The 26,513-nt window shown below is 46.5% G+C and overlaps 1 protein-coding gene across 1 annotated transcript in view; it reads left to right on the plus strand.

The window, feature by feature from the left end:
• LOC112230310 (regulatory-associated protein of mTOR) overlaps window positions 1–26,513 on the plus strand; it is a 242,324-nt gene that overhangs the window by 207,977 nt on the left and 7,834 nt on the right. The window contains 8 exon segments of the mRNA XM_042310765.1: window positions 2,240–2,343; window positions 2,552–2,670; window positions 2,673–2,744; window positions 3,188–3,285; window positions 7,606–7,711; window positions 10,746–10,860; window positions 11,451–11,575; window positions 15,035–15,136. Of these exon segments, the coding sequence (XP_042166699.1) occupies window positions 2,240–2,343; window positions 2,552–2,670; window positions 2,673–2,744; window positions 3,188–3,285; window positions 7,606–7,711; window positions 10,746–10,860; window positions 11,451–11,575; window positions 15,035–15,136 (841 nt within the window).

A 26,513-nucleotide genomic window follows, 5' to 3' on the forward strand; every position in this document is an offset into this window, starting at 1 on the left:
CTTCTCTGTGATGGTGTGATGGTGTCTGTTTGTGCCTGTGTGTATGTTAAGAGATTGTTGCCTAAATGCTTTCTCTGTGTTAGTGTGGCGTTACAATGTGCCAGTGTGGTGGTGGTGTGATGATTACTTGTTTTCTCCCACCTTATTCATATTTTATACTGCAGTTTGTGAAGCCTCCCAGAGTAGTGACGGTCCGTCCGTAACGACTGTCATTTCTGTGTTTCTTTTTAATGAAGCGCTCGCCTGCAAACACAAGTAATTGATGCTGCCGCAACCCCTCCCCACACACACACACACACACACACACGTATCGTAGTAACAAACTCGTAAACGCAAAACTCACATACACACACTACCACTGGCAATTAGCATAGAAATCAAATCAAAAGGCAATTCCAGATGGTTGAATGTGTTTGTTTGCTGGTGTTAACTGGATCTCCTAAAGCCAACCAAGTTTTTCTCTCTGCTCTGGCTTTTTGTAAACAACTCACTGTTATTCATCAGCTTTCCCTTATTGAGTTTTACTCTCCTCTGGTGAATAGCTGTTACAGTGTATACTGTCGTTGATTCTGTTCTTGATCGGTGCAGTACCGGGAGGATTTCAAGGTGTCTGGCTGTTGCTGGTATTGTTGTATAGATCATTTGTTGAAGGGTAATATGTTGAAATACAGTAGAAGTTCACCCAACTGTTCAAGTTACAGAACATAGGACAGTAAGTTTCCTGACAAAGTATGGTGTAGCCTGTTTGCTTATGTTTTATGTTACATTGAGCTCTTCATGGCTATTCTCATTCCTCTGTTTTTGTACTCCTGCTCTCTCTTCTCCTCCTGTCTCTCTCTTCTCCTCCTGTCTCTCTCTTCTCCTCCTGTCTCTCTCTTCTCCTCCTGTCTCTCTCTTCTCCTCCTGTCTCCCTCTTCTCCTCCTGTCTCTCCATCTCTCTTCTCCTCCTGTCTCCCTCTTCTCCTCCTGTCTCTCCATCTCTCTTCTCCTCCTGTCTCCCTCTTCTCCTCCTGTCTCTCCATCTCTCTTCCTCCTCCTCCTGTCTCCCATCTTCTCCCTCCTGTCCCCTCTTCTCTCCTGTCTCTCCATCTCTCTTCTCCTCTCCTCCTGTCTCTCCATCTCTCTTCTCCTCCTGTCTCTCCATCTGTCTCTCCATCTCTCTCCTCCTGTCTCCCTCTTCTCCTCCTGTCTCCCTCTTCTCCTCCTGTCTCTCCGTCTCCCATCTCTCTCCTCCTGTCTCCCATCTCTCCTGTCTCCCTCTTCTCCTCCTGTCTCCCTCTTCTCCTCCTGTCTCTCCATCTCTCTTCTCCTTCCTCCTGTCTCTCCATCTCCCTCTTCTCCTCCTGTCTACCCATCTCTCTTCTCCTCCTGTCTCCCTCTCCTCCTGTCTTCTCCTCCTGTCTCTCCATCTCTCTTCTCCTCCTGTCTCTCTCCGTCTCCCTCTTCTCCTCCTGTCTCTCCATCTCTCTTCTCCTCCTGTCGCCCCTCCTCTTCTCCTCCTGTCTCCCTCTTCTCCCTCTTCTCCTCCTGTCTCTCTCCTCCTGTCTCTCCATCTCCTGTCTCTCCATCTCTCTTCTCCTCCTGTCTCTCCATCTCTCCTCCTGTCTCCCTCTTCTCCTCCTGTCTCTCCATCTCTCCTGTCTCCTCCTGTCTCCCTCCTCCTGTCTCCCTCTTCTCCTCCTGTCTCTCCATCTCTCTTCTCCTCCTGTCTCTCTCTCTCTCTCCTCCTGTCTCTCTCTTCTCCTCCTGTCTCCCTCTTCTCCTCCTGTCTCCCTCTTCTCCTCCTGTCTCTCCATCTCTCTTCTCCTCCTGTCTCTCTCTTCTCCTCCTGTCTCCCTCTTCTCCTCCTGTCTCCCTCTTCTCCTCCTGTCTCTCCATCTCTCTTCTCCTCCTGTCTCCCTCTTCTCCTCCTGTCTCTCCATCTCTCCTCCTGTCTCCTCCTGTCTCTCCATCTCTCCATCTCTCCTCCTGTCTCCCTCTTCTCCTCCTGTCTCCCATCTCTTCTCCTCCTGTCTCCCTCTTCTCCTCCTGTCTCTCCATCTCTCTCCATCTCTCTCTCCTCCTGTCTCTCCATCTCTCTTCTCCTCCTGTCTCTCCATCTCTCTTCTCCTCCTGTCTCCCTCTTCTCCTCCTGTCTCCCTCTTCTCCTCCTGTCTCTCCATCTCTCTTCTCCTCCTGTCTCCCTCTTCTCCTCCTGTCGCCGGTCTCTCAGGCCCTGTCTCTGTCTCTGTCTCCCCAGGCCACTATGAACGCTCGGCCCCAGAGGATCCTGGACTCTGGCTCTCTCACCCAGTCGGCCCCCGCCAGCCCCACCAGCAAGGGGGCACACATCCACCAGGCAGGGTGAGTGACATTCACACACACAAGACGCACGCTCAACTCATATTACACACAGTCATCATATTCTTAACCCTACCAGGAATATTGGCGTAGCAGACACACACACACACACACACACTACTTTACGTCCACCGTCCTCATTTTCTCACCAATGCTCTCCTGCCACCTACACTAACCTCCCTCTCCCTCCCAAATCTGCCTCTTCCCCCAGTGGTTCTCCCCCCATGCCCAGTGCCAGCAGCTCCAGTCTGACCAACGAGGTGCCCAAACCCCGACACGTGGTGGAGAACAGCCCCCACGCGACCCCCTACACCCCCACGCTGGGCGGACAGGCCCCCACTCCCACCAGTTCCCCCGCACGCGCAAGATGTTCGACAAGGGGCCCTCCGGCTCTGAACAGGTACTCTGACATCTAAGAACTCATTTCTGGTTCACTGGTTTCTTAAGGAAAAACGTAAGAACATGTTGAGGGACAGCGACTTTAACTTTCTTCCGAAGTCGATAGTAAAAGGAAGACGTGGCATTTGAGGAGAAATGCGGTCTCAGGACTCCTAGCATACCCATTTAAACAAGAATGTTATGCTAACTACCTCAATTGCTCAATGAATGCTTCTGCAGAATTTCTTTAGCTTTACTTGCTTAATTTTTGTTAATTTAGTCTGTTTGATTAATTACGAAAGAGAACTCCCAGACACTTATTTTTGGATGATCTTTTACAGTGAATTCTGAGAGTGGGGTGGTGTGTATTGGTGGTAGTGTGTTTAAAATGAGAATATTTTTAATTGTCTGTGTGTGTGTCAGGCCGTGGGTGTGATGTGTGTGTGTGTGTGTGTGTGTGTGTGTGTGTCAGATGACCCAGGAGGTCACAAGGCCTACATGAATGCCAACCTGTCTACAGGGCTGTGTGACTGGAGTGCCAAGTACTTTGCTCAGCCTGTTATGAAGGTACTGTACTACACTTCTCTCTCTTTCTATTTTCATCCCACTTTCTCTCTCTCTCTCCCTCTCGCTCTCACACACTCTCTCTCTCTTGCCGTAGTGTGTCAGTACCTGTTCAAGGAAGCTGTTAAGCCTGTTACAGCACCTGACCTTCCTTTGATGGTCAGAGGAAGCAGCTGAGTCATGTGTATGGCTGTCTCCACACACACACACACACACACGCACATGCGTGCACACACACAGTGTCCTCACTCACACACATTCTCACACACAGTTATAACTATAATGCAGTTATAGGAGCCGCTACACCCTCCAACGCTTTCTCAAACCAGCCTTTCATCTCTCCATCCTCTCCTCTGGAAGAAAGAGAAAAAATAAACGTTGTTAGCTCGTCTTGACTTTGCCAAACTGACTCTGGTCTGGAGGTGAGAGAGGGAAAAAGAGAGAGACGGATGGTGAGAGGCTGTAGGTGGAAAAGAGAGAAGGGGCTTGAGAAACAGTACAGAGAGGCAGGAACAAAGTGGGGACATGGTATAGAAGGGGTGATGGGGTGAGTTGAGACGGATAGGAGAGAGGGAGGAAAACGAGAGCGGGAAGAGAGAGGGAGAGGTATGCACTTTGCAGAAGTACAAATGAGAAAGCTGTGTTTGCAATTTCTGGAACGCTCCCATAAAGAGCCGTTGTGTCTGAAAGTCTGTACACAGGTTATCATATCAATGTGTCAGCAGTACGAGGTGTGTGTGTATAACCGTTAGCAGAGCTTTTGTGTGTGGGGGGGGGTGTCTCCCTCCTTTCTCAGACAGGGTCATTGTACAGTCAGTGTGTAATGTCCCACATTAGTGGCTGAGATATCCATTTAGGGCTGAGATATCCATTTAGGGCTGAGATATCCATTTAGGGCTGAGATATCCATTTAGGGCTGAGCTATCCATATTGCATTTTTTTTCACCATTAATGTAACATTCAAATGTAATAAGGGTCCCCTGGGAAACTGACCAACACTTTGGTGCCTACCCTATCACAACTTCTACTGTACCTGGCTTTTTTCATTCGATGTCATGCCAATTAGATTATTAGCCCATATCCTGCAGCCCTAGCTGAGACCCAGCATCATGACAGCCTCTCACCTTGACACACACACCTACACACACACTCATCAGCTCTGACTGAGGCCGGCCTTAGTGTCTTAGCACTGTAGAGATGTCCAAGCAAACAGTGACTTGCACATGCTATTTCCTTTATTTAATCATTCTTTTTCTATCCCCCTTTTGACTCTTTCTCTCTCCCCTTCTACCCTCTTTCTCTCCCCCCTTTTTTACTCTCTCCCCCCCTTCTACTCTTTCTCTTCACCCTTCTACTCGCTCTCTCTCTCTACCATCCCTGTCTCGCTCCACCCCCCTCCAGCTGTCCCTCCCTCCACCCCTCTACATGTTATGTCACTGTGAGTGCTTGGTGGTGATTACCAGAGCATATGAATCCACATGCGGTTGCAGCTGCAGTAGCAGTCAGTGACTGTGTCCGAAATGGCTCCCTATCCCCTAGAAAACCCACTATGGGCCCTGGTCAAAAGTACATAGGGACTAGGGTGCCATTTGGGATGCAATCAGTGTGTGGCTGCTCTGTTAGTGTTTAGTATTCAGAGGGCAGAGCAGGGAGCCTGGTGGGGCATGTACTTAATAAGCAGCAACAGTCTGGCCTCACAACCCTCCACCATTACACTCCATTACAGCCTTTCTCTGTGCATTACCAGCCCTGTCCATAATGCTAATGGTTACAGCTATACACACAGGGACATGTACGCATACACGGACGCACAGAAACCGACATGCACACACCTCCACTTAGAAACACACACAGATCTACACACAAATGCACGCATGCACAGACACACGCGTACACACACGGAAACACTCAAACTCAATCCCTTCCTTGCCCTCTGCAATTACACCAGAGGACCTCCATTGATGTTCGCTAATGATTCTCTCCCTGTCAGGGACTAAGGGATGGAGGAAACCCCTCAACACAGCCTGAGAGGCAGCCCTCAGAAAGAGAGGGATGAATGGATGGAGAGAAAGAGGGAGCTATGGGAGTGTGAGGGAGGAGGAAGCCCCTCAACACAGCCTGAGAGGCAGCCCTCAGAGAGGGATGGATGGATGGAGAGAAAGAGGGGGCTATGGGAGTGTGAGGGAGGAGAAAACCCCTCAACACAGCCTGAGAGGCAGCCCTCAGAGAGGTGATGGATGGATGGATGGAGAGCGAGGGAGGGAGGGAGGGGTTAAGGAATGAATAGAGGGGGAGGAGCGATGAGAGGACAAGCAAGGATAGAGCTTTTAACACTTCAAGCCTACGAGGATCCTCTTCATTTATCTCATTAACCCATCATTCCAAAGAATGGGATGGCAGAACGAGAGGAGAGGGTGAGATAAGAGTGTTAGATGGGCAGGAAGAGGATGAGGGTGGTTTGAAACGTGGGAGAGAACACTTAGCAGCCTGAGAGGCAACCATGTTCATTTAGCCCAGTATCAAGAAGCTCTTGTCTTTATGCAAGACCATGAAGGACTATAATTGGAGGGGAGCGAGAGGAAGGGAAGCAAGTGTCTTCTTCTTTTAGCGCTGTAACCACTTCCAGTTTAGACCTGCTTCTGCCCTATTCAATCTGATAGAAATACAACAGGTACAGTTGAAGTCGGAAGTTTACATACACCTCAGCCAAATACATTTAAACTCAGTTTTTCACAATTCCTGGCATTTAATCCGAGTAAAAATTCCCTGTCTTAGGTCAGTTAGGATCACCACTTTATTTTAAGAATGTGACATGTCAGATTAATAGTAGAGAGAATTATTGATTTCAGCTTTTATTTCTTTCTTCACATTCCCACTGGGTCAGAAGTTTACATAAACTCAATTAGTATTTTGGTTGCATTGCCTTTAAATTGTTTAACTTGGGTCAAACGTTTCAGGTAGCCTTCCACAAGCTTCCCACAATAATTTGGGTGGATTTTGGCCCATTCCTCCTGACAGAGCTGCTGTAACGGAGTCAGGTTTGTCGACCTCCCTGTTAACACTTTTCAGCATTGCCCACAAATCTTCAATAGGATTGAGGTCAGGGTTTTGTGATGGCCACGCCAATACCTTGACTTTGTTGTCCTTAAAGCCATTTTGCCACAACTTTTGAAGTCTGCTTGGGGTCATTGTCCATTTGGAAGATCCATTTGCGACCAAGCTTTAACTTCCTGACTGATGTCTTGAGATGTTGCTTCAATATAACCACATAATTTTCCTCCCTCATGATGCCATCTATTTTGTGAGGTGCACCTCCTGCAGCAAAGCACCCCACAACATGAAGCTGCCACCCCTGTGCTTGACGGTTGGGATGGTGTTCTTCGGCTTGCAAGCATCCCCCTTTTTCCTCCAAACATAATGATGGTCATTATGGCCAAACAGTTCTATATTTGTTTCCTCAGACCAGTGGACATTTCTCCAAATAGGACGATCTTTGTCTCCATGTGCAGTTGCAAACCGTAGTCTGGATTTTTTATGGCAGTTTTGGAGCAGTGGCTTCTTACTTGCTGAGCAGCCTTTCAGGTTATGCCGATATAGGACTAATTTTACTGTGGATATAAATACTTTTGTACCTGTTTCCTCCAGCATCTTCACAAGGTCCTTTGCTGTTGTTCTGGGATTGATTTGCACTTTTCGCACCAAAGTACGTTCATCTCTAGGAGACAGAACGCGTCTCCTTCCTGAGCAGTATGATGGCTGCGTGGTCCCATAGTGTTTATATTTGCGTACTATTGTTTGTACAGATGAACGTGGTACCTTCAGGCATTTGGAAATTGCTCCCAAGGATGAATCAGACTTCTGGAGGTCTCCAATTTTTGTCTGATTTCTTTTGATTTTCCCATGATGTTTAGCAAAGAGGCACTGAGTTTGAAGGTAGGCTTTGAAATACATCCACAGGTACACCTCCAATTGACTCAAATGATGTCAATTAGCCTATCAGAAGCTTCTAAAGCCATGACATCATTTTCTGGAATTTCCAAGCTGTTTTTCAAGGCACAGTCAACTTAGTGTATGTACATTTCTGACTCACTGGAATTGTGATAGTGAATTCTAAGTGAAATAAACTGTCTGTAAACAATTCTTGGAAAATGTACTTGTCATACACATAGTATACATCCTAACTGACTTGCCAAAACTATAGTTTGTTAACAAGACATTTGTGGAGTGGTTGAAAAACGAGTTTTAATGACTCCAACCTAAGTGTATGTAAACCTCCGACTTCAACTCTCTTTTTTCTCGCTCTCTTTCTCTCTCTCTCTCTAGATTCCAGAGGAGCATGATGTGGAGAGTCAGGTGAGGAAAGAGAGGGAGTGGAGGTTCCTGAGGAACGCCCGCGTTCGAAAACAGAGCCAACGCATCACGCAGAGAGGTGACACACACAAACACTATGCATAGCTACACATAAATACACAGATCCACGATGCATCGCTACACACACTTGTGTAGATTTGCTGTCACTCCCCACAGTATAGAAGAACAAAAACCTGTGCCCATGCACATGTCACACATACCTTGGCAGAGGGATAGGGAGATATTTGAAGAGTGAAACACACCAGTGAGGGGAACATGAGTATGCATATGAAGTTAGAGTGGGTTTGAGGATCTATTGGAATCCCCCCCTGTTCCAAAAGCTCCAACACACACACACACACACACACACACACACACACACTACACACACACATTAAAGACCCCAGGCTTCAGCGCAGCTCCCCAGCTCCCCCTTTGAAGTCAGAGCCTGCTCAAACAGAATGGCTAACACTCCCACGTCACTGCCAGCTCCTACAACACACATGGGCGTACACACACGCTCACGAGTCCATTGGCGTCAGAGCTGAGGCTCACATACGCATGTATCGCTCTCTCTCCTTTTAACCATCCCTTTCTGCCATCCTCTAAAGTTGAGAGACTGTAAGATCAGGGCTGCCCTCATTCATTCTCCTGCCTCTGGGGAGATGGACAGACAGAGAAAAGACGGGGAGGGAGGGAGTACATTTGAAGAGAAAGCAAGGGAGACCGATAGGGGGAGTTAGAGGGTGACAAAGAATAGAGAGGGAGGAGTAGAGACTGAGGGGGTGAGAAAGGAGACAAGTAAAACTTGATAGAGGGTCAAGAGTGGGGAAGAAAAAAAACAGGGAAGGCAACAGACATGAAAGAAGAGAGCCCGGGGAACAGAGACAGGAAAGAAGAGAGCCGGGGAACGGAGACAGGAAAGAAGAGAGCCGGGGAACAGAGACCGGAAAGAAGAGAGCCGGGAACAGAGACAGGAAAGAAGAGAGCCGGGAACAGAGACAGGAAAGAAGAGAGCCGGGGAACGGAGACAGGAAAGAAGAGAGCCGGGAACGGAGACAGGAAAGAAGAGAGCCGGGAACAGAGACCGGAAAGAAGAGAGCCGGGAACAGAGACAGGAAAGAAGAGAGCCGGGAACGGAGACAGGAAAGAAGAGAGCCGGGAACAGAGACCGGGAAAGAAGAAAGAAGAGAGCCGGGGAGCAGAGACAGGAAAGAAGAGAGCCGGGAACGGAGACAGGAAAGAAGAGAGCCGGGGAACAGAGACCGGAAAGAAGAGAGCCGGGGAACAGAGACAGGAAAGAAGAGAGCCGGGAACGGAGACAGGAAAGAAGAGAGCCGTGGAGAGACAGGAAAGAAGAGAGCCGGGAACGGAGACAGGAAAGAAGAGAGCCGGGAACAGAGACAGGAAAGAAGAGAGCCGGGAACGGAGACAGGAAAGAAGAGAGAACAGCCGGGAAGACAACGGAGACAGGAAAGAAGAGAGCCGGGAACAGAGAAAAGAAGAGAGCCGGGGAGACAGGAAAGAAGAGAGCCGGGAACAGAGACAGGAAAGAAGAGAGCCGGGAACGGAGACAGGAAAGAAGAGAGCCGGGAAAACGGAGACAGGAAAGAATTAGAGCCGGGGAAAACGGAGACAGGAAAGAAGAGAGCCGGGAAAACGGAGACAGGAAAGAATTAGAGCCGGGAACACGGAGACAGGAAAGAAGAGAGCTGGGAAAACGGAGACATGAAAGAATTAGAGCCGGGGAACGGAGACAGGAAAGAAGAGAGCCGGGAACGGAGACAGGAAAGAAGAGAGCCGGGAAAACGGAGACAGGAAAGAAGAGAGCCGGGAAAACGGAGACAGGAAAGAATTAGAGCCGGGAACGGAGACAGGAAAGAAGAGAGCCGGGGAAAACGGAGACAGGAAAGAATTAGAGCCGGGAAAACGGAGACAGGAAAGAATTAGAGCCGGGAAAACGGAGACAGGAAAGAAGAGAGCCGGGAAAACGGAGACAGGAAAGAATTAGAGCCGGGAACGGAGACAGGAAAGAAGAGAGCCGGGGAAAACGGAGACAGGAAAGAATTAGAGCCGGGAAAACGGAGACAGGAAAGAAGAGATCCGGGAAAACGGAGACAGGAAAGAATTAGAGCCGGGGAACAGAGACAGGAAAGAAGAGAGCCGGGAAAACGGAGACAGGAAAGAATTAGAGCCGGGGAACGGAGACAGGAAAGAAGAGATAACAGAGAAGGAAAGAAGAGAGCCGGGGAAAACGGAGACAGGAAAGAAGAGAGCCGGGGAACGGATACAGGAAAGAAGAGAGCCGGGAACGGAGACAGGAAAGAAGAGAGCCGGGGAACGGAGACAGGAAAGAAGAGAGCCGTGGAACAGAGACAGGAAAGAAGAGAGCCGTGGAACAGAGACAGGAAAGAAGAGAGCCGGGGAATCAACCTCAAAGGCTTCTAAAAAACTGATTGAACGGTTTTATTTGTGATGAAAGACTTGATGAGTTTGCTGAAAGCAACAATACAAGGTTTCCCGCTTGCAGTATTGAATTTTGCATGGTAGAGAAAACGACACAGACAAGACTAGCTTTTAATTAACACCTTTTCAGAGTCTGAAGTCCTTGCCAAGGTCTTGCTAGGCTAGATTCAAAACATTTTCCTCCGGTATTTCTTTTGTTCCCGACTTTATGAATTTTTTTTTTCAATTAGTATTTCTTCTCTGAAATTCTTGACAGTCCACTTTGAGACATTCCAGATAGCCCGAAGGACACCTTGACGACACAAGTGATGCTTGTCATGGCAGCGAAGCCAGACCTTTTTAGACAAGGATTGTAATGCGACTATTGAATAGGGCTCTCACGAGCAAATGTTCCAATCTTTATAGGAGATACAAGAGGGTTTTCATCCAAACATATCTTTACTATCATGATACCACAGTCACACACCCATATAAATATAGACCGCTTGACTTATTTTCATGAATTGATGAAGGCAAATAATATATATATGGATTGTAATTGTTTGACCGTTTACATTTTGTACATTTTTTATTTATCTATGACTGACTGTTTGATTGCGGTTTGGTGTCAGGTGACTGATAGTGCTCAGTGTCTCCTCCCCCTCTAGGCGTGACGCGTCTGGACGACCAGATCTTCATCAACCGTAACCCTGGCGTTCCCTCCGTGGTCAAGTTCCACCCCTTCAACCCCTGCATCGCCGTGGCAGACAAAGACAGCATCTGGTGAGAGACTGCTGTCTTGTGCGCAACGCCCCAGCTATATTTGAGGCGCATTATTGACTGTCTCGTATGAGTCTGTCCCTGTACGTGATGCTCTACTTTGGCCAGAGACAAACGGTGCCTTCAGAAACTTTCCACACAAGGAGCACGACAGTATGTGAGAAAGAGGAAGCCATTTGAGATGTGGCCATTGACTGTGTTTGTTTGCTGATCTGAGAACTGGATATGTGGAAACAAGCCATATGGTGTTGGGTTATTTGTGTTCGTCTCTGTGAAAAGAGTTTGAAAGTCATCAGAACCAGGTCATTCAGACACATGCTGTAGTAGCAGCCCTGAGAAAAAGTCTGTCCCCTATCAGGGCCATGACACAGTCCAGTGACGCACATAGAAACATAGCTGGCAGTGCTACAGACACTTGGTTTGATGTATAGTGCTGGAAGTGACTAAAGTGCTGGAAGTGACGAAAGTGCTGGGAGTGACTGAAGTGCTGGAAGTGACTAAAGTGCTGGGAGTGACTGAAGTGCTGGGAGTGACTGAAGTGCTGGGAGTGACTGAAGTGTTGTCAGTGACTGAAGTGTATGTGTGTTCTGTAGTTTCTGGGACTGGGAGAAGGCGGAGAGGTTGGACTATTTCTACAACGGGAACCCTCGCTACACCCGCATCACAGCTATGGAGTACCTCAACGGACACGACTACTCCCTGCTGCTCACTGCTACAGGTCAGACACACACACACCTCTACTCTGTACACACCTATACTCTGTCCACACCTATACACTGCACACACCTCTACTCTGTCCACACCTATACACTGTACACACCTATACTCTGTCCACACCTATACTCTGTCCACACCTATACTCTGTCCACACCTCTACTCTGTCCACACCTATACACTGTACACACCTATACTCTGTCCACACCTATACACTGCACACACCTCTACTCTGTCCACACCTATACACTGTACACACCTATACTCTGTCCACACCTATACACTGTACACACCTATACTCTGTACACACCTATACTCTGTCCACACCTATACACTGTCCACACCTCTACTCTGTACTCTGTCCACACCTATACTCTGTCCACACCTATACACTGCACACACCTCTACTCTGTCCACACCTATACACTGTACACACCTACTCTGTCCACACCTATACTCTGTCCACACCTATACTCTGTCCACACCTATACACTGTACACACCTATACACCTATACTCTGTCCACACCTATACACTGTACACACCTATACTCTGTACACACCTATACTCTGTACACACCTATACTCTGTACACACCTATACTCTGTACACACCTATACTCTGTACACACCTATACTCTGTACACACCTATACTCTGTCCACACCTATACTCTGTACACACCTATACTCTGTACCACACCTATACACTGTACACACCTCTACTCTGTCCACACCTATACTCTGTACACACCTATACTCTGTACACACCTATACTCTGTACACACCTATACTCTGTCCACACCTATACTCTGTACACACCTATACACTGTACACACCTGTACTCTGTACACACCTCTACTCTGTCCACACCTGTACTCTGTCCACACCTCTACTCTGTCCACACCTATACTCTGTACACACCTATACTCTGTACACACCTCTACTCTGTACACACCTGTACTCTGTACACACCTGTACTCTGTACACACCTGTACTCTGTACACACCTCTACTCTGTACACACCTCTACTCTGTACACACCTGTACTCTGTACACACCTATACTCTGTACACACCTGTACTCTGTCCACACCTGTACTTTGTCCACACCTGTACTCTGTCCACACCTGTACTCTGTCCACACCTATACGCTGTCCACACCTATACACTATACACACCTATACTCTGTCCACACCTATACTCTGTCCACACCTCTATACTCTACACCTATACACACCTACCTACTCTGTCACACACCTATACTGTCCACTATACTCTGTCACACCTATACACACACACCTATACACTGAACACACCTATACACTGAACACACCTATACTCTGTCCACACCTATACTCTGTCCACACCTATACTCTGTCCACACCTATACACACCTATGCACTGTCCACACCTATACTCTGTCCACACCTATACTCTGTCCACACCTATACTCTGTCCACACCTATACTCTGTCCACACCTATACTCTGTCCACACCTATACTCTGTACACACCTACACACCTATACACTGAACACACCTATACACTGAACACACCTATACTCTGTCCACACCTATAATCTGTCCACACCTATACACACCTATGCACTGTCCACACCTATGCACTGTCCACACCTATGCACTGTCCACACCTATGCACTGTCCACACCTATGCACTGTCCACACCTATACTCTGTCCACACCTATGCACTGTCCACACCTATACTCTGTCCACACCTGTACTCTGTCCACACCTATACACTATACACACCTATACTCTGTCCACACCTATACACTATACACACCTATACTCTGTCCACACCTATACTCTGTCCACACCTATACACTATACACACCTATACTCTGTCCACACCTATACTCCGTATCGCTGGTTCGAATCACTGAGCCGACTAGGTGAAAAATTTTAATTCTCCCCCTTCAATCATCTCATAAACACGCACATACACTCAGACTTAATCGTCTTGTGCGTCACACAAACATATGCAAGCACACATACAGGTTAAAAAAAATATCTAACAAACAGTCAATCTCTTCAGCATCACCCAATCGAACTGAATGCAGAGATCTTGAACGATGCAGAAACTAAATAGACCCAAGTTGCCTCAATTCAAGTACACCATTTTGCAGCAAATAAATGTGCATGTTTCCTCCCTCCTAGACCTTGAGGCCTTAATAAGCAAGCCTCAAACGCCTGACTCACATCCTCAGACAGGAGCACGCGCACATTGTTCCCTGGGTGACAAATGCAGTTTTAAATAAGTATAAAAGGAATTAAGTCGGTAGCGTTATATTGAATTGCTGGAGAGCACCATTCTGTTCACTGTATTTCTCTCATGTGAAACTAATTATCGCAGGGCTGCATTAAAATGCTTTGCGCCTCCAAAGTCATATAGAGTAATGTGATTTTGTCTGTAATTTTAAACAGTCATTCATTCACCCTGTTTTGCAATCCTGTCTGAATACTTTCAAAATGCATCCTTATTTTGAAGTTCTTCCCTACCTTGACGTGAAGGATCAAAGCTCGATGAGTCGTTGCTTCTAGGAAGAACAGACTACATTGAAACATGGCCTTGACTTAGGCTAAGTGGCTCAAAACTGAACGCTCAGGGATTCTTTGACAAATCTGTTCAGGAGGACTAGAGAAACAAGACCCTGTTATTAACACAGCCTTGAACTTCGATGTGGCTGTGATGGACTTGGCTAATCCGGCTTCCCGTGGGAGTTTATTAATACTGGATTATTTGATTAATCCGAGTTAACGCAGCGTTGTGTTGCCATGGGTCAGTGGTGCACTTGAGTGATGCGTGTGTAGTGTACTCATCTGTCTGTGTGTGTGTGTGTGTGTGTGTAGGCTTGAAAGCAGTGGTAAGATGCCAGGCTTGAAGGAGAGGCACAAGCGCATTTTATTGTACATATGAGTTTGTAAAGTTGAAGGAGGCTAGAGGCTGAAGAGATGAGGTCAAATTGCTTGAAAGTTGCTTTGTTGTAGACCCAATGTAAGAACTTTTGTTCAGAGATTTGTTAAGGGATAGGATGCCTCCCAAACAGCAACCTATTCCCTATATAGTGCACCCATAGGGCTCTGGTCAAAAGTAGTGCACTATCTAGGGAATAGGGTGCCTTTTGGGAGACAAGCCATAGACTGTGCTTCTGTTGTGTTCTTTCGGCACTCCTAGGTCATGGACGCGCTCGAGGCCATAGTGTTTAATGCAAATCCACGTGCACATGCTTCGTCTCTCATGGGCACAAAGGGAGGAAGTGTTTGTGCAAGTGTAAATATGGAAGTTGTTAGCGACCTCTAACCTTGAATGATAATATCTAACGTTTTTTTTTTTCTCTTTTTCTCTTTTCCTTCTCGGTCACCCTCCTTCCTTTCTCCAACCATCCTCTCTTGCTCTCTTTCTCTCGCTCTCTATTTCTCTTTTTCTCCCCCCCCCTCCTCCTCTAGATGACGGGGCGTTGCGTATCTGGAAGAACTTTGCGGACCAGCGGAACCCCGAGATGGTGACGGCGTGGCAGGGCCTGTCCGACATGCTCCCCACGACCCGAGGTCAGCCCTCCTCCAGCACCCACAGTAAAGAACACGCTATTTACCCCCCCTAGACCTCCTCTATTTATCAGCCTAGACCCTCAGTGTACCTCCACATCGACCTCCGTTTTACCACCAGTCCCACCACCACCGCCACACAATACAACCTTTACCCCATTCCCATCCACCCCACTACCCCAAACCCTCAATCCACCTAGTCCCCGTGTCCACACTCATTCCAAGTCCCCACCCGCTCAGAATTCAGACCCGCATCTCCCCACATCCCCTTTCCACTAATTCTCCAACCCCCGCCATATTTCCCACTCTACATCTGCAAATCGCTTGTCCATGTTCCTCTCTGTATTTCTCTGATGTGGCCATTGATAGTATAATCGGCTATGCTTGTGGATGGCAGGTGCAGGAAATTGGCTGCTTCATTCTGCATTCATTCATTCGTTCATTTGTCAGGGACGATGTGCAATGTTTCATACAAATCTAGGAATTTATTTGGATGCAGATCACCAGTTTTGGTGCAGTTTAGGCTTGAGTTAGAATTGCGTCAAATCAAAACGACGTTTATTGGTCGCATGCACAGTTTAGCCCATGTCATCGCGGGTGCTGTGAAATGCTTATGGTTACTAGCTCCTAACAATGCAGTAAACTGTAAAGAATTGAAGACGCGTCAGTATGAATCTAATTAACAACCCAAAAAGCGCTGTAACAGTCATCCAAACGCAATCTATACATAGGGCAGGGTAGCCTAGTGGTTAGAGCATTGGACTAGTTGCAAGTTCAAAGGTTGCAAGTTCAAATCCCCGAGCTGACAAGGTACAAAATCTGTCGTTCTGCCCCTGAACAGGCAAGTTAACCCACTGTTCCTAGGCCGTCAAGAATTTGTTCTTAACTGACTTGCCTAGTAAAATAAAGGTCAAATAAAAAATAAAATAAAAAAATGTACATATAGATATATTAGTAGATATAGTAGATATATTAAGAGTTGATATATTAAGAGTTGATATATTAAGAGTTGATATATTAAGAGTTGATATATTAAGAGTTGAGCTATGTCACGAATCCAGTATATGAATAAACAACTGTAACTAAAATGTACGGAAGTAGAAATATAAGAAGTGTGTGAGTACATACAGGCCAAGGACGAGCTGTTGTATGACATTCAGTACATAGCTGAATCACATTCACTTGTTGTCTGTGGTGGGTGTGTAGGAGGAGGGCAGGACGTTAGCTCTGACAGCTCTGTGTAGAATCATAGAATGAGAGATGCTCTGGGGCGGCAGGGTGGCCTAGTGGTTCGAGCATTGGACTAGTAAGCGAAAGGTTGCAAGATCGCATCCCCGAGCTGACAAGGTACAAATCTGTCGTTCTGCCCCTGAACAAGGCAGTTATAACCCACTGTTCCTAGGCCGTCATTGAAAATAAGAATTTGTTCTTAACTGGCTTGCCTAGTTAAATAAAGGTCAAATAAAAAATGTATTATATAAAAATGTATTATATTCTTATGTGTTCTGTGTGTCCCCCCTTGACAAAGATGAGCAGCGTCCCTGCTCAGGGTACCTGCTGAGAGGCGACACACTTAACTAGCGTCACAGGGAGAGCTGTCAGGTATACCGCAATCAGGATTTAGCAGGGTAGCCACCACTTCACCTTGGAGGTGGAGAGGGTCTGCGCAGCTCAAGCTTGCGTTGACACAGCTAGCGCCGTTCAAATGAACAGATGCCATCGTGAGATCATCGTTGGCACCGATTTGTAACTGCTTCAGAAGCACAAACACACACATTCCAGATCTCCCCCATCTCCATAACACAGGCTCTCCCCTCCACCCAGCAGCTTGTGTCGGGTGCTATTCCTCGTCGTTTTGCCTTCTAACTCTGGCCTGCTACTTTCCTGCTACGTTGACTTTATGTTGCTTTAATGTTTCATCTTCCTCTAGCAGAACAAGGCTGCCAGCTCCCCCACAATGTAATAGTTGTATTGGTGTTAATTGTCACTATGCTATATGCAGTTAGTCCTGTTGTAATTGCAGTACGGACACACACACACACTCATTCATGTGCAAAACATGCTCTTTCCATGACAGACTGACCAGGTGAATCCAGGTGACAGCTATGATCTCTTACTGATGTCACTTGTTAAATCCTCTTCAATCAGTGTAGATGAAGGTGAGGAGACAGGTTCAAGTAGGATTTTTAAGCCTTGTGACAAGTGAGATATGGATTGTGTCATTCAGAGGATAAGATAAAAGATGTAAGTGCCTTTGAAACGGGTGTGGGAGTAGGTGCCAGGAGCACTGATTCGAGTGTGTCAAGAACTGCAACGCTGCTGGGTTTTTCACGCTCCACTGTTTCCCGCGTGTCTTAAGAAGGGTCCACCACCCAAAGGACATTCAGCCAACTTGACACAACTGTAGGAAGCATTGGACTCAACATGGGCCAGCATCCCCGTGGAACGCTTTTGACACCTCGTAGAGTCCATGCCGCTACGAATTGAGGCTGTTCTGAGGGCAAAAAGGAGTGAAACTCAATATTTTGAGGCTGTTCTTAACGTTTTGTACTCTGTGTACTAGAGGTCGGCCGATTATGATTTTCACCACCGATACTGATTGAGGCCCAAAAAAGTAGATACCGATTAATCGGGCAATTTTTATTTATTTATTTATTTGTAATAATGACAATTACAACAATACTGAATGAACACTTATTTTAACTGAATATAATACATCAATAAAATCAATTTAGCCTCAAATAAATAATGAAACATGTTGAATTTGGTTTAATAATGCAAAAACAAAGTGTTGGAGAAGAAAGTAAAAGTGCAATATGTGCCATGTAAGAAAGCTAACGTTTAAGTTCCTTGCTCAGAACATGAGAACATATGAAAGCTGGTGGTTCCTTTTAACATGAGTCTTCAATATTCCCAGGTAAGACATTTTAGGTTGTAGTTATTATAGGAATTATAGGAATTTTTCCCTCTACACCATTTGTATTTCATTAACCTTTGACTATTGGATGTTCTTATAGGCACTTTAGTATTGCCAGTGTAACAGTATAGCTTCCGTCCCTCTCCTCGCTCCTCCCTGGGCTCGAACCAGGAACACAACGACAACAGCCACCCTCGAAGCAGCATTACCCTTGCAGAGCAAGGGGAACAACCACTCCAAGGCTCAGAGTGAGTGACGTTTCAAACGCTATTAGCGCACGCTAACTAGCCAGCCATTTCACTTCGGTCACACCAGCCTTATCTCGGGAGTTGATATGCTTGAAGTCATAAACAGCGCAATGCTTGATGCACACCGAAGAGCTGCTGGCAAAACGCACGAAAGTGCTGTTAGTATGAATGTTTACGCACCTGCTTCTGCCTACCACAGCTCAGTCAGATACTTAGATACTTGTATGCTCAGTCAGATTATATGCAACGCAGGACACGCTAGATAATATCTAGTAATATCATCAACCATGTGTAGTTAACTAGTTATTATGATTGATTGATTGTTTTTTATAAGATAAGTTTAATGCTGGCTAGCAACTTACCTTGGCTTACTGCATTCGAATAGCAACGAGAGGCAGGTCGTTATTGCGTTGGACTAGTTAACTGTAAGGTTGCAAGATTGGATCCCCCGAGCTGACAAGGTGAAAATCTGTCGTTCTGCCCCTGAACGAGGCAGTTAACCCACCATTCCTAGGCCGTCATTGAAAATAAGAATGTGTTCTTAACTGACTTGCCTAGTTAAATAAAGATGAAATAAAAGTGTTAAAAAAAAATTAAAAATCGGTGTCCAAAAATACTGATTTCCGATTGTTATGAAAACTTGAAATCGGCCCTAATTAATCGGCCATTCCGATTAATCGGTCGACCTCTACTGTGCACATACACACTCATTCACACTCACATACGTGAACACCAACACCACGTGTATTCAACAAGGTGCACACACACACACTCGTCCTCCCTGTGGTACAGGGGATTTAGACTCTTCTGCCCTCCAGGCTTTTAGATGAGATATAATCTGCATCCCAAATGGCACCCTATTCCCTATATAGTGCACTACTTTTGGCCAAGGCCATAGGGTACATATATGATTTAAGATGGAGTGTAGCTATCTGGAGCCTGCTTTAAATGCACAGCCAGTAGTTGAGTCGTGGAATATCTCTCTGTTTTTGATCCGGGCATGTCCGAGGTGTTAATTTGAAAGATGTCATGCTGGGGAAACTGTGGCCTTGTTCTTCCACTGCTCATTGTGTCTGTCTGTCTGTCAGACTCGCACAAACTAATACACAGAGAGAGTGCGTGTGCGAGACTGCGTGTATGCGTCAGAGTGAGTGTGTGTGTCTGTGCATTTGGGGGGTCCTTGCTTAACGGTATGACGTGCTGGGGCTGATGTGCTTCTGACTCTCCTTCCCCTCTCCCCGGCACCTCCCTATCTCCCTCCTCCTTTCTGCTCCTCCCGTTGCAGGTCTGGCCAGGCGGGTCTCCATCTATCTTGACAGGAGTAAGGGACAGGGAGGTGAGTGCTGCTGCCGTCTTTCCCTCTCGCCTGACTCCAGCAGTCTGCCCCTTTTTATTTATTTATTTATTTATTTATTTTCACCTTTATTTAACCAGGTAGGCTAGTTGAGAACACCTTTATTTAACCAGGTAGGCTAGTTGAGAACAAGTTCTCATTTGCAACTGCAACCTGGCCAAGATAAAGCATAACAGTGTGAACAGACAACACAGAGTTACACATGGAGTAAACAATTAACAAGTCAATAACACAGTAGAAAAAAAAGGGGAGTCTATATACATTGTGTGCAAAAGGCATGAGGAGGTAGGCGAATAATAAAAATTTTGCAGATTAACACTGGAGTGATAAATGATCAGATGGTCATGTACAGGTAGAGATATTGGTGTGCAAAAGAGCAGAAAAGTAAATAAATAAAAACAGTATGGGGATGAGGTAGGTAAAAATGGGTGGGCTATTTACCGATAGACTATGTACAGCTGCAGCGATCGGTTAGCTGCTCAGATAGCAGATGTTTGAAGTTGGTGAGGGAGATAAAAGTCTCCAACTTCAGCGATTTTTGCAATTTGTTCCAGTCACAGGCAGCAGAGAACTGGAACGAAAGGCGGCCAAATGAGGTGTTGGCTTTAGGGATGATCAGTGAGATACACCTGCTGGAGCGCGTGCTACGGATGGGTGTTGCCATCGTGACCAGTGAACTGAGATAAGGCGGAGCTTTACCTAGCATGGACTTGTAGATGACCTGGAGCCAGTGGGTCTGGCGACGAATATGTAGCGAGGGCCAGCCAACTAGAGCATACAAGTCGCAGTGGTGGGTGGTATAAGGTGCTTTAGTGGCAAAACGGATGGCACTGTGATCAACTGCATCCAGTTTGCTGAGTAGAGTGTTGGAAGCAATTTTGTAGATGACATCGCCGAAGTCGAGGATCGGTAGGATAGTCAGTTTTACTAGGGTAAGTTTGGCGGCGTGAGTGAAGGAGGCTTTGTTGTGGAATAGAAAGCCGACTCTTGATTTGATTTTTGATTGGAGATGTTTGATATGAGTCTGGAAGAAGAGTTTACAGTCTAGCCAGACACCTAGGTACTTATAGATGTCCACATATTCAAGCTCGGAACCATCCAGGGTGGTGATGCTGGTCAGGCGTACGTACGGGTGCAGGCAGCGAACGGTTGAAAAGTATGCACTTGGTTTTACTAGCGTTTAAGAGCAGTTGGAGGCCACGGAAGGAGTGTTGTATGGCATTGAAGCTCGTTTGGAGGTACTTCTACTTCTTCCTCCTGTTACCTGACCTGTCCATCCCTCCATTCAACGATCCTTCCTCGCCCCCCCCCCCAGGCCTTCCTTTCTTCAGTATCCCTCTCTCCACAGGCCAAAGCCTGGTATCGTGTATTCCTACCAGTACAAAACAGACAAGAAGGGTGACAAACTCTGCCAGACAACTGTGTAGTTTGAACTATAAGCTTTCACACACAGATAGAGCGTGATTGTCATTTTAGTTTCCAGGAATTTTTTTTGCATCGTTTGACCCTTATGAATAAATTAACACAAAAACAGTATGTGTAGACGTAGTTAGAGCAATGCTTCAACTGCAGTGTGAACGTGCCGTTTCTGGTTCTATCGGCCCAGTATCGTTGCAGGGTTGGAATTACAGGGAACCCCCATTTAGTCTTACAACTGTCAACACGGCACCCCCATATGGTTTATAACAGATTTTTTTTGGGGGGGGGGGCATCCTCAATCATCTAATTTGTATAATTAGAGGCCTGCTGGTAATGTGGGATGTTGATAGTAGAACTAATGGACCTCCTTCCTCTAGCCCTGAGGCCTCAGTACCCATGATTTAGTTCCCTACAGTACCTGTGATTAGTTCCCTCCACAGCCAAGGAAAGGGGCCTTAAAACTGTCTTTGTCCAGACTTGGGTTTTTCCCCTGCAGCTGAATTGGCATGCAAACTGTGTCGGAGAGAAGACTATAGAGATTGGGAGGGAGGGTAGAGGTAGAGAGATGGATGGGATAGGGAGAGAAAGTGAGGGGTTGACCGAGAGAGGGGTGAGAGAGGGAGAGCCTTGCCTGCCTGTTTGGGTGCTGTTTATTTCTATCTGTTGTGGAGCAGCGCCGTCTCCCTCTCAGCCCTCATTACACCCTGTGGAGTTATCATTAGTGTTTGTTTAGCATTCCGGAGAGGGAGACCCACATCGACTTCCCGTCCACACAGACAGAGCGCAGACCTAATTAAGTTCTCATGCAGATGTCGTTTATAACATATTGCTCTCTCCCCCTCTCTCATTCTCTCTCTCGTCTATCTCTCCTCTCGTTCTACTGCAGCAGCTTGAGGAAGTTTTTCATTTTCTTTTTTTTCTGACGAGACTGGGGAAGTTTGAGTGAAAGTAGGGCAGTCCTACTCCACGTACACTGGAAGGCTGGAGGCTTGTTAAAAAGGCCTCTGGGAGGTAGTGGCTGGGAGATGCGGGACTAAAAGAGGATAAGTACACAGAGAGGGAGAGAGTGGAACAGAGGGAAGGGGGGGGGGCAGACAGACAAAGAGAGGGACTAGGAGAGGAACAGACGGAGGGGGACAACAGAAACTAAAACAGAGACTGAATATGAGAGAAGGCTCAGATGTCTCAGCGACTCTGGACCCAACCCAAATAACTGTGCCAAGGTTTTTTAGTCATCACTGCTCGAACAGAGTCCCTTAGCCTGTAATACAGGTTAAATACAGGCTCCACTCTAGAGCTTTTTTCCTCTCGTCAGCTCACAAGTTAACTAGCCTAGCGCCAAAAGCGTCATAAACTACCGGTGTCCATCAAATCAACCCCATCCATGGTGACGGCCTCATCGTTAACTACAGGCTTGTGCAGCGTAAGTCCTAGTTAATTCCATCACCTGGGTCCTGGAGGACACTTTCAAAGCAAACACGATTAAGGGAATAAAAGAGAGAGAGGAGGGAAGTGTGAAGTCGGCGCTTTAATAACCTGCGGCGTGTGAGAGCCAGTCCATCAACAGGTGATTAATGGTGTGGAATGCAGAGGCAGTGCTCGTCCCCTAGAGCGAAAGAACAAGTGATGGAAATATAACGTGACACTGAGGGACATATAAGGAGAGCTATAGAGAGAAGGGGATTAGGGAAGTAGAGCCAGGGGCAGAGGTGAGTAGTGGAAGGGGGCAATCGTAGCCACTGGAGACCGCTGACGCTAGTTTATGCAAACAGGAACTCTAGAGCTAACCTCAGCTAGCACATATACGCACCACCAACACCCACGCACAGGCAGCCCCGAATATCCATTAAATTATGCTAATGCTAACTAAATCATTAGCCGCTTTTGTAGTCGTTATTAAGGAGAACAATGGGCCTCCAGTTGGGAGGGAATTTGAGATGGAGGTTAGAGAGGGACAGTGTGAGAATGAGGGAGAGAGGTGGAGTATATATTCGAGGAGGTATTCCCCTGTGTATAAGAAGAAACCCAGAGAATCCGATTATGACGAGGCAGCAATGCCTAGGCTGCACTCCCTCATCCACACATCTCCATACACAATGGCGCTATTGATTTATGTGTGGACTTCTCAAATCCCTGCCTCACTGGTTAGGCTGCCGTAGGGAACTGGGATTGATTCTGTCATTTTAGGGAAGTTGACTAGTGGCATATAGTCTGTGAATAAACTCAATGCGTTTGACCCCGAGGTGACCTGAAGCAAGGGACATCTTTTGACGCCTGAGAGATGTTTTTGAGTGGAGTTGGTTACGGTTTAACTGTATGGAGGAAGTGGAGCAAAAAAGAGAGGTGGAGTGAGTGGAGGAAAACCTGAGGTGGTGAAGGAGTGGGAGTATAACAAAGATGGGATGGAAAGAGAGAAAGCGAGCGAGATGGGGTGGACCGTTTTGTTCTCTTATTCTCTTATTTATAGACAAGGTGCACCTGTGTAATGATCATGCTGTTAAATCAGCTTCTTAATATGCCACACCTGTCAGGTAGATGGATGGATTATCTTGGCAAAAGAGAAATGCTCATTAATAGGGAGGTAAATACATTTGTGCACAAAATTTGCGAGAAATAAGCTTCTTGTGCATACGGAAAATGAATGGGATCGTTTATTTCAGCTCATGAAACATGGGACCAACACTACATGTTGAGTTTATATTTTTATTCAGTGTATATATAAACCGGTACTTCTGGTTCGAAACCGGTTCAGAACTTTGTTATGCTGGTCGGAACATTGGAATGGAACTAAAACAAAATTGTGCTTCTGTTCAGATCAAAATGATTGGAAATGTTTGGGGTTTCCAACCCTTGTATTCATCGACTTTCGTACTATCTGCCTGGAATAGTAAGAATAAACAAGTTTAGGGTTTCTCTGCTGCACTCGCTTTCTCTCCCCATCAACCAGAGATGGGAATTTCTCACTAACACAGAGCTCCAGACTTCAAAGGAATGCCTCCTCTTCTCCCTCAGTCTCTGAATGGGGCCAGTCGTTCTGCGAGTGTGCTTGTGTGTGAGCGTGTGCACGCGTGTTAGTGTGTGCAACGGGGGGAATCACAGAAGTTTGTGTGTGTGTGAGGGTCCCAGCTCTGTGGGTGGCTGAGTACACTCTGTGAAGTGTTCCCCCACGCGTCTGCATGTGAGCCTGAGCTAGCTAACAGCCCGCGTAGCTGTGACGCCAGAGCTAGAGCCACACTGGGGCTTTGAAACAGGGCTGTGAGGGATTTGGACCAGACTGATGGAACAGGGTTGGGATTGTTGATGATGAGGAAGGAGATCAGACAGTGCCTTGCGAAAGTATTCGGGCCCCTTGAACTTTGCGACCTTTCGCCACATTTCAGGCTTCAAACATAAAGATATAAAACTGTATTTTTTTGTGAAGAATCAACAAGTGGGACACAATCATGAAGTGGAACGACATTTATTGGATATTTCAAACTTTTTTAACAAATCAAAAACTGAAAAATTGGCCGTGCAAAATTATTCAGCCCCCTTAAGTTAATACTTTGTAGCGCCACCTTTTGCTGCGATTACAGCTGTAAGTCGCTTGGTATGTCTCTATCAGTTTTGCACATCGAGAGACTGACATTTTTTCCCATTCCTCCTTGCAAAACAGCTCGAGCTCAGTGAGGTTGGATGGAGAGCATTTGTGAACAGCAGTTTTCAGTTCTTTCCACAGATTCTCGATTGGATTCAGGTCTGGACTTTGACTTGGCCATTCTAACACCTGGATATGTTTATTTTTGAACCATTCCATTGTAGATTTTGCTTTATGTTTTGGATCATTGTCTTGTTGGAAGACAAATCTCTGTCCCAGTCTCAGGTCTTTTGCAGACTCCATCAGGTTTTCTTCCAGAATGGTCCTGTATTTGGCTCCATCCATCTTCCCATCATTTTTAACCATCTTCCCTGTCCCTGCTGAAGAAAAGCAGGCCCAAACCATGATGCTGCCACCACCATGTTTGACAGTGGGGATGGTGGGTCAGGGTGATGAGCTGTGGTGCTTTTACGCCAAACATAACGTTTTGCATTGTTGCCAAAAAGTTCAATTTTGGTTTCATCGGACCAGAGCACCTTCTTCCACATGTTTGGTGTGTCTCCCAGGTGGCTTGTGGCAAACTTTAAACAACACATTTTATGGATATCTTTAAGAAATGGCTTTCTTCTTGCCACTCTTCCATAAAGGCCAGATTTGTGCAATATACGACTGATTGTTGTCCTATGGACAGAGTCTCCCACCTCAGCTGTAGATCTCTGCAGTTCATTCAGAGTGATCATGGGCCTCTTGGCTGCATCTCTGATCAGTCTTCTCCTTGTATGAGCTGAAAGTTTAGAGGGACGGCCAGGTCTTGGTAGATTTGCAGTGGTCTGATACTCCTTCCATTTCAATACTATCGCTTGCACAGTGCTCCTTGGGATGTTTAAAGCTTGGGAAATCTTTTTGTATCCAAATCCGGCTTTAAACTTCTTCACAACAGTATCTCGGACCTGCCTGGTGTGTTCCTTGTTCTTCATGATGCTCTCTGCGCTTTTAACGGACCTCTGAGACTATCACAGTGCAGGTGCATTTATACGGAGACTTGATTACACACAGGTGGATTGTATTTATCATCATTAGTCATTTAGGTCAACATTGGATCATTCAGAGATCCTCACTGAACTTCTGGAGAGAGTTTGCTGCACTGAAAGTAAAGGGGTTGAATAATTTTGCACGCCCAATTTTTCAGTTTTTGATTTGTTAAAAAAGTTTGAAATATCCAATAAATGTCGTTCCACTTCATGATTGTGTCCCACTTGTTGTTGATTCTTCACAAAAAATACAGTTTTATATCTTTGTTTGAAGCCTGAAATGTGGCAAAAGGTCGCAAAGTTCAAGGGGGCCGAATACTTTCGCAAGGCACTGTATGTCGGAGGAGGAGGAAAAGTAGGAAGAGAAGCTGTGTGTGTGTGTTTATACAGTGTGTGTTGCAAAGGCCACAGCCGCTTTTTCAGAGTTATCCCATGTTCCTCTCCACACCTGTCTATCACACAGCACAAGTACAACACTCTGGGAAGCAGTCTCCCTCTGCCAGTCTTTGCCTGTTTGTCAAGGTTAGGCTACGCCCCCGGCCCTCTGCCGGGTGTCACACACTCAGTAGCAGCATATGGAGGTGCTGAGGGCTCCTCTCGTTCTCCTTTCTCTCTCTTGCTCTCTCTCTCTCTCTCTCTCTCTGGGTGTGAGAACATGTCACTGCTGCCTGCCAGTAGCAACATCTGGTGGAGGAGTTGGTCTTTTCTTATTTGATTATTATTTATTTTTTTACCCACTTTTTAATCCCCCTACCCAATTTTGATCATGTCTCATCACTGCAACTCCCCAACGGGCTCGGGAGGCGAAGGTGGAGTCACGCGTCCCCCGAAACC

This window comes from Oncorhynchus tshawytscha, linkage group LG32, assembly GCF_018296145.1.
Source record: "Oncorhynchus tshawytscha isolate Ot180627B linkage group LG32, Otsh_v2.0, whole genome shotgun sequence".
NCBI classification, from domain to species: Eukaryota; Metazoa; Chordata; class Actinopteri; order Salmoniformes; family Salmonidae; genus Oncorhynchus; species Oncorhynchus tshawytscha.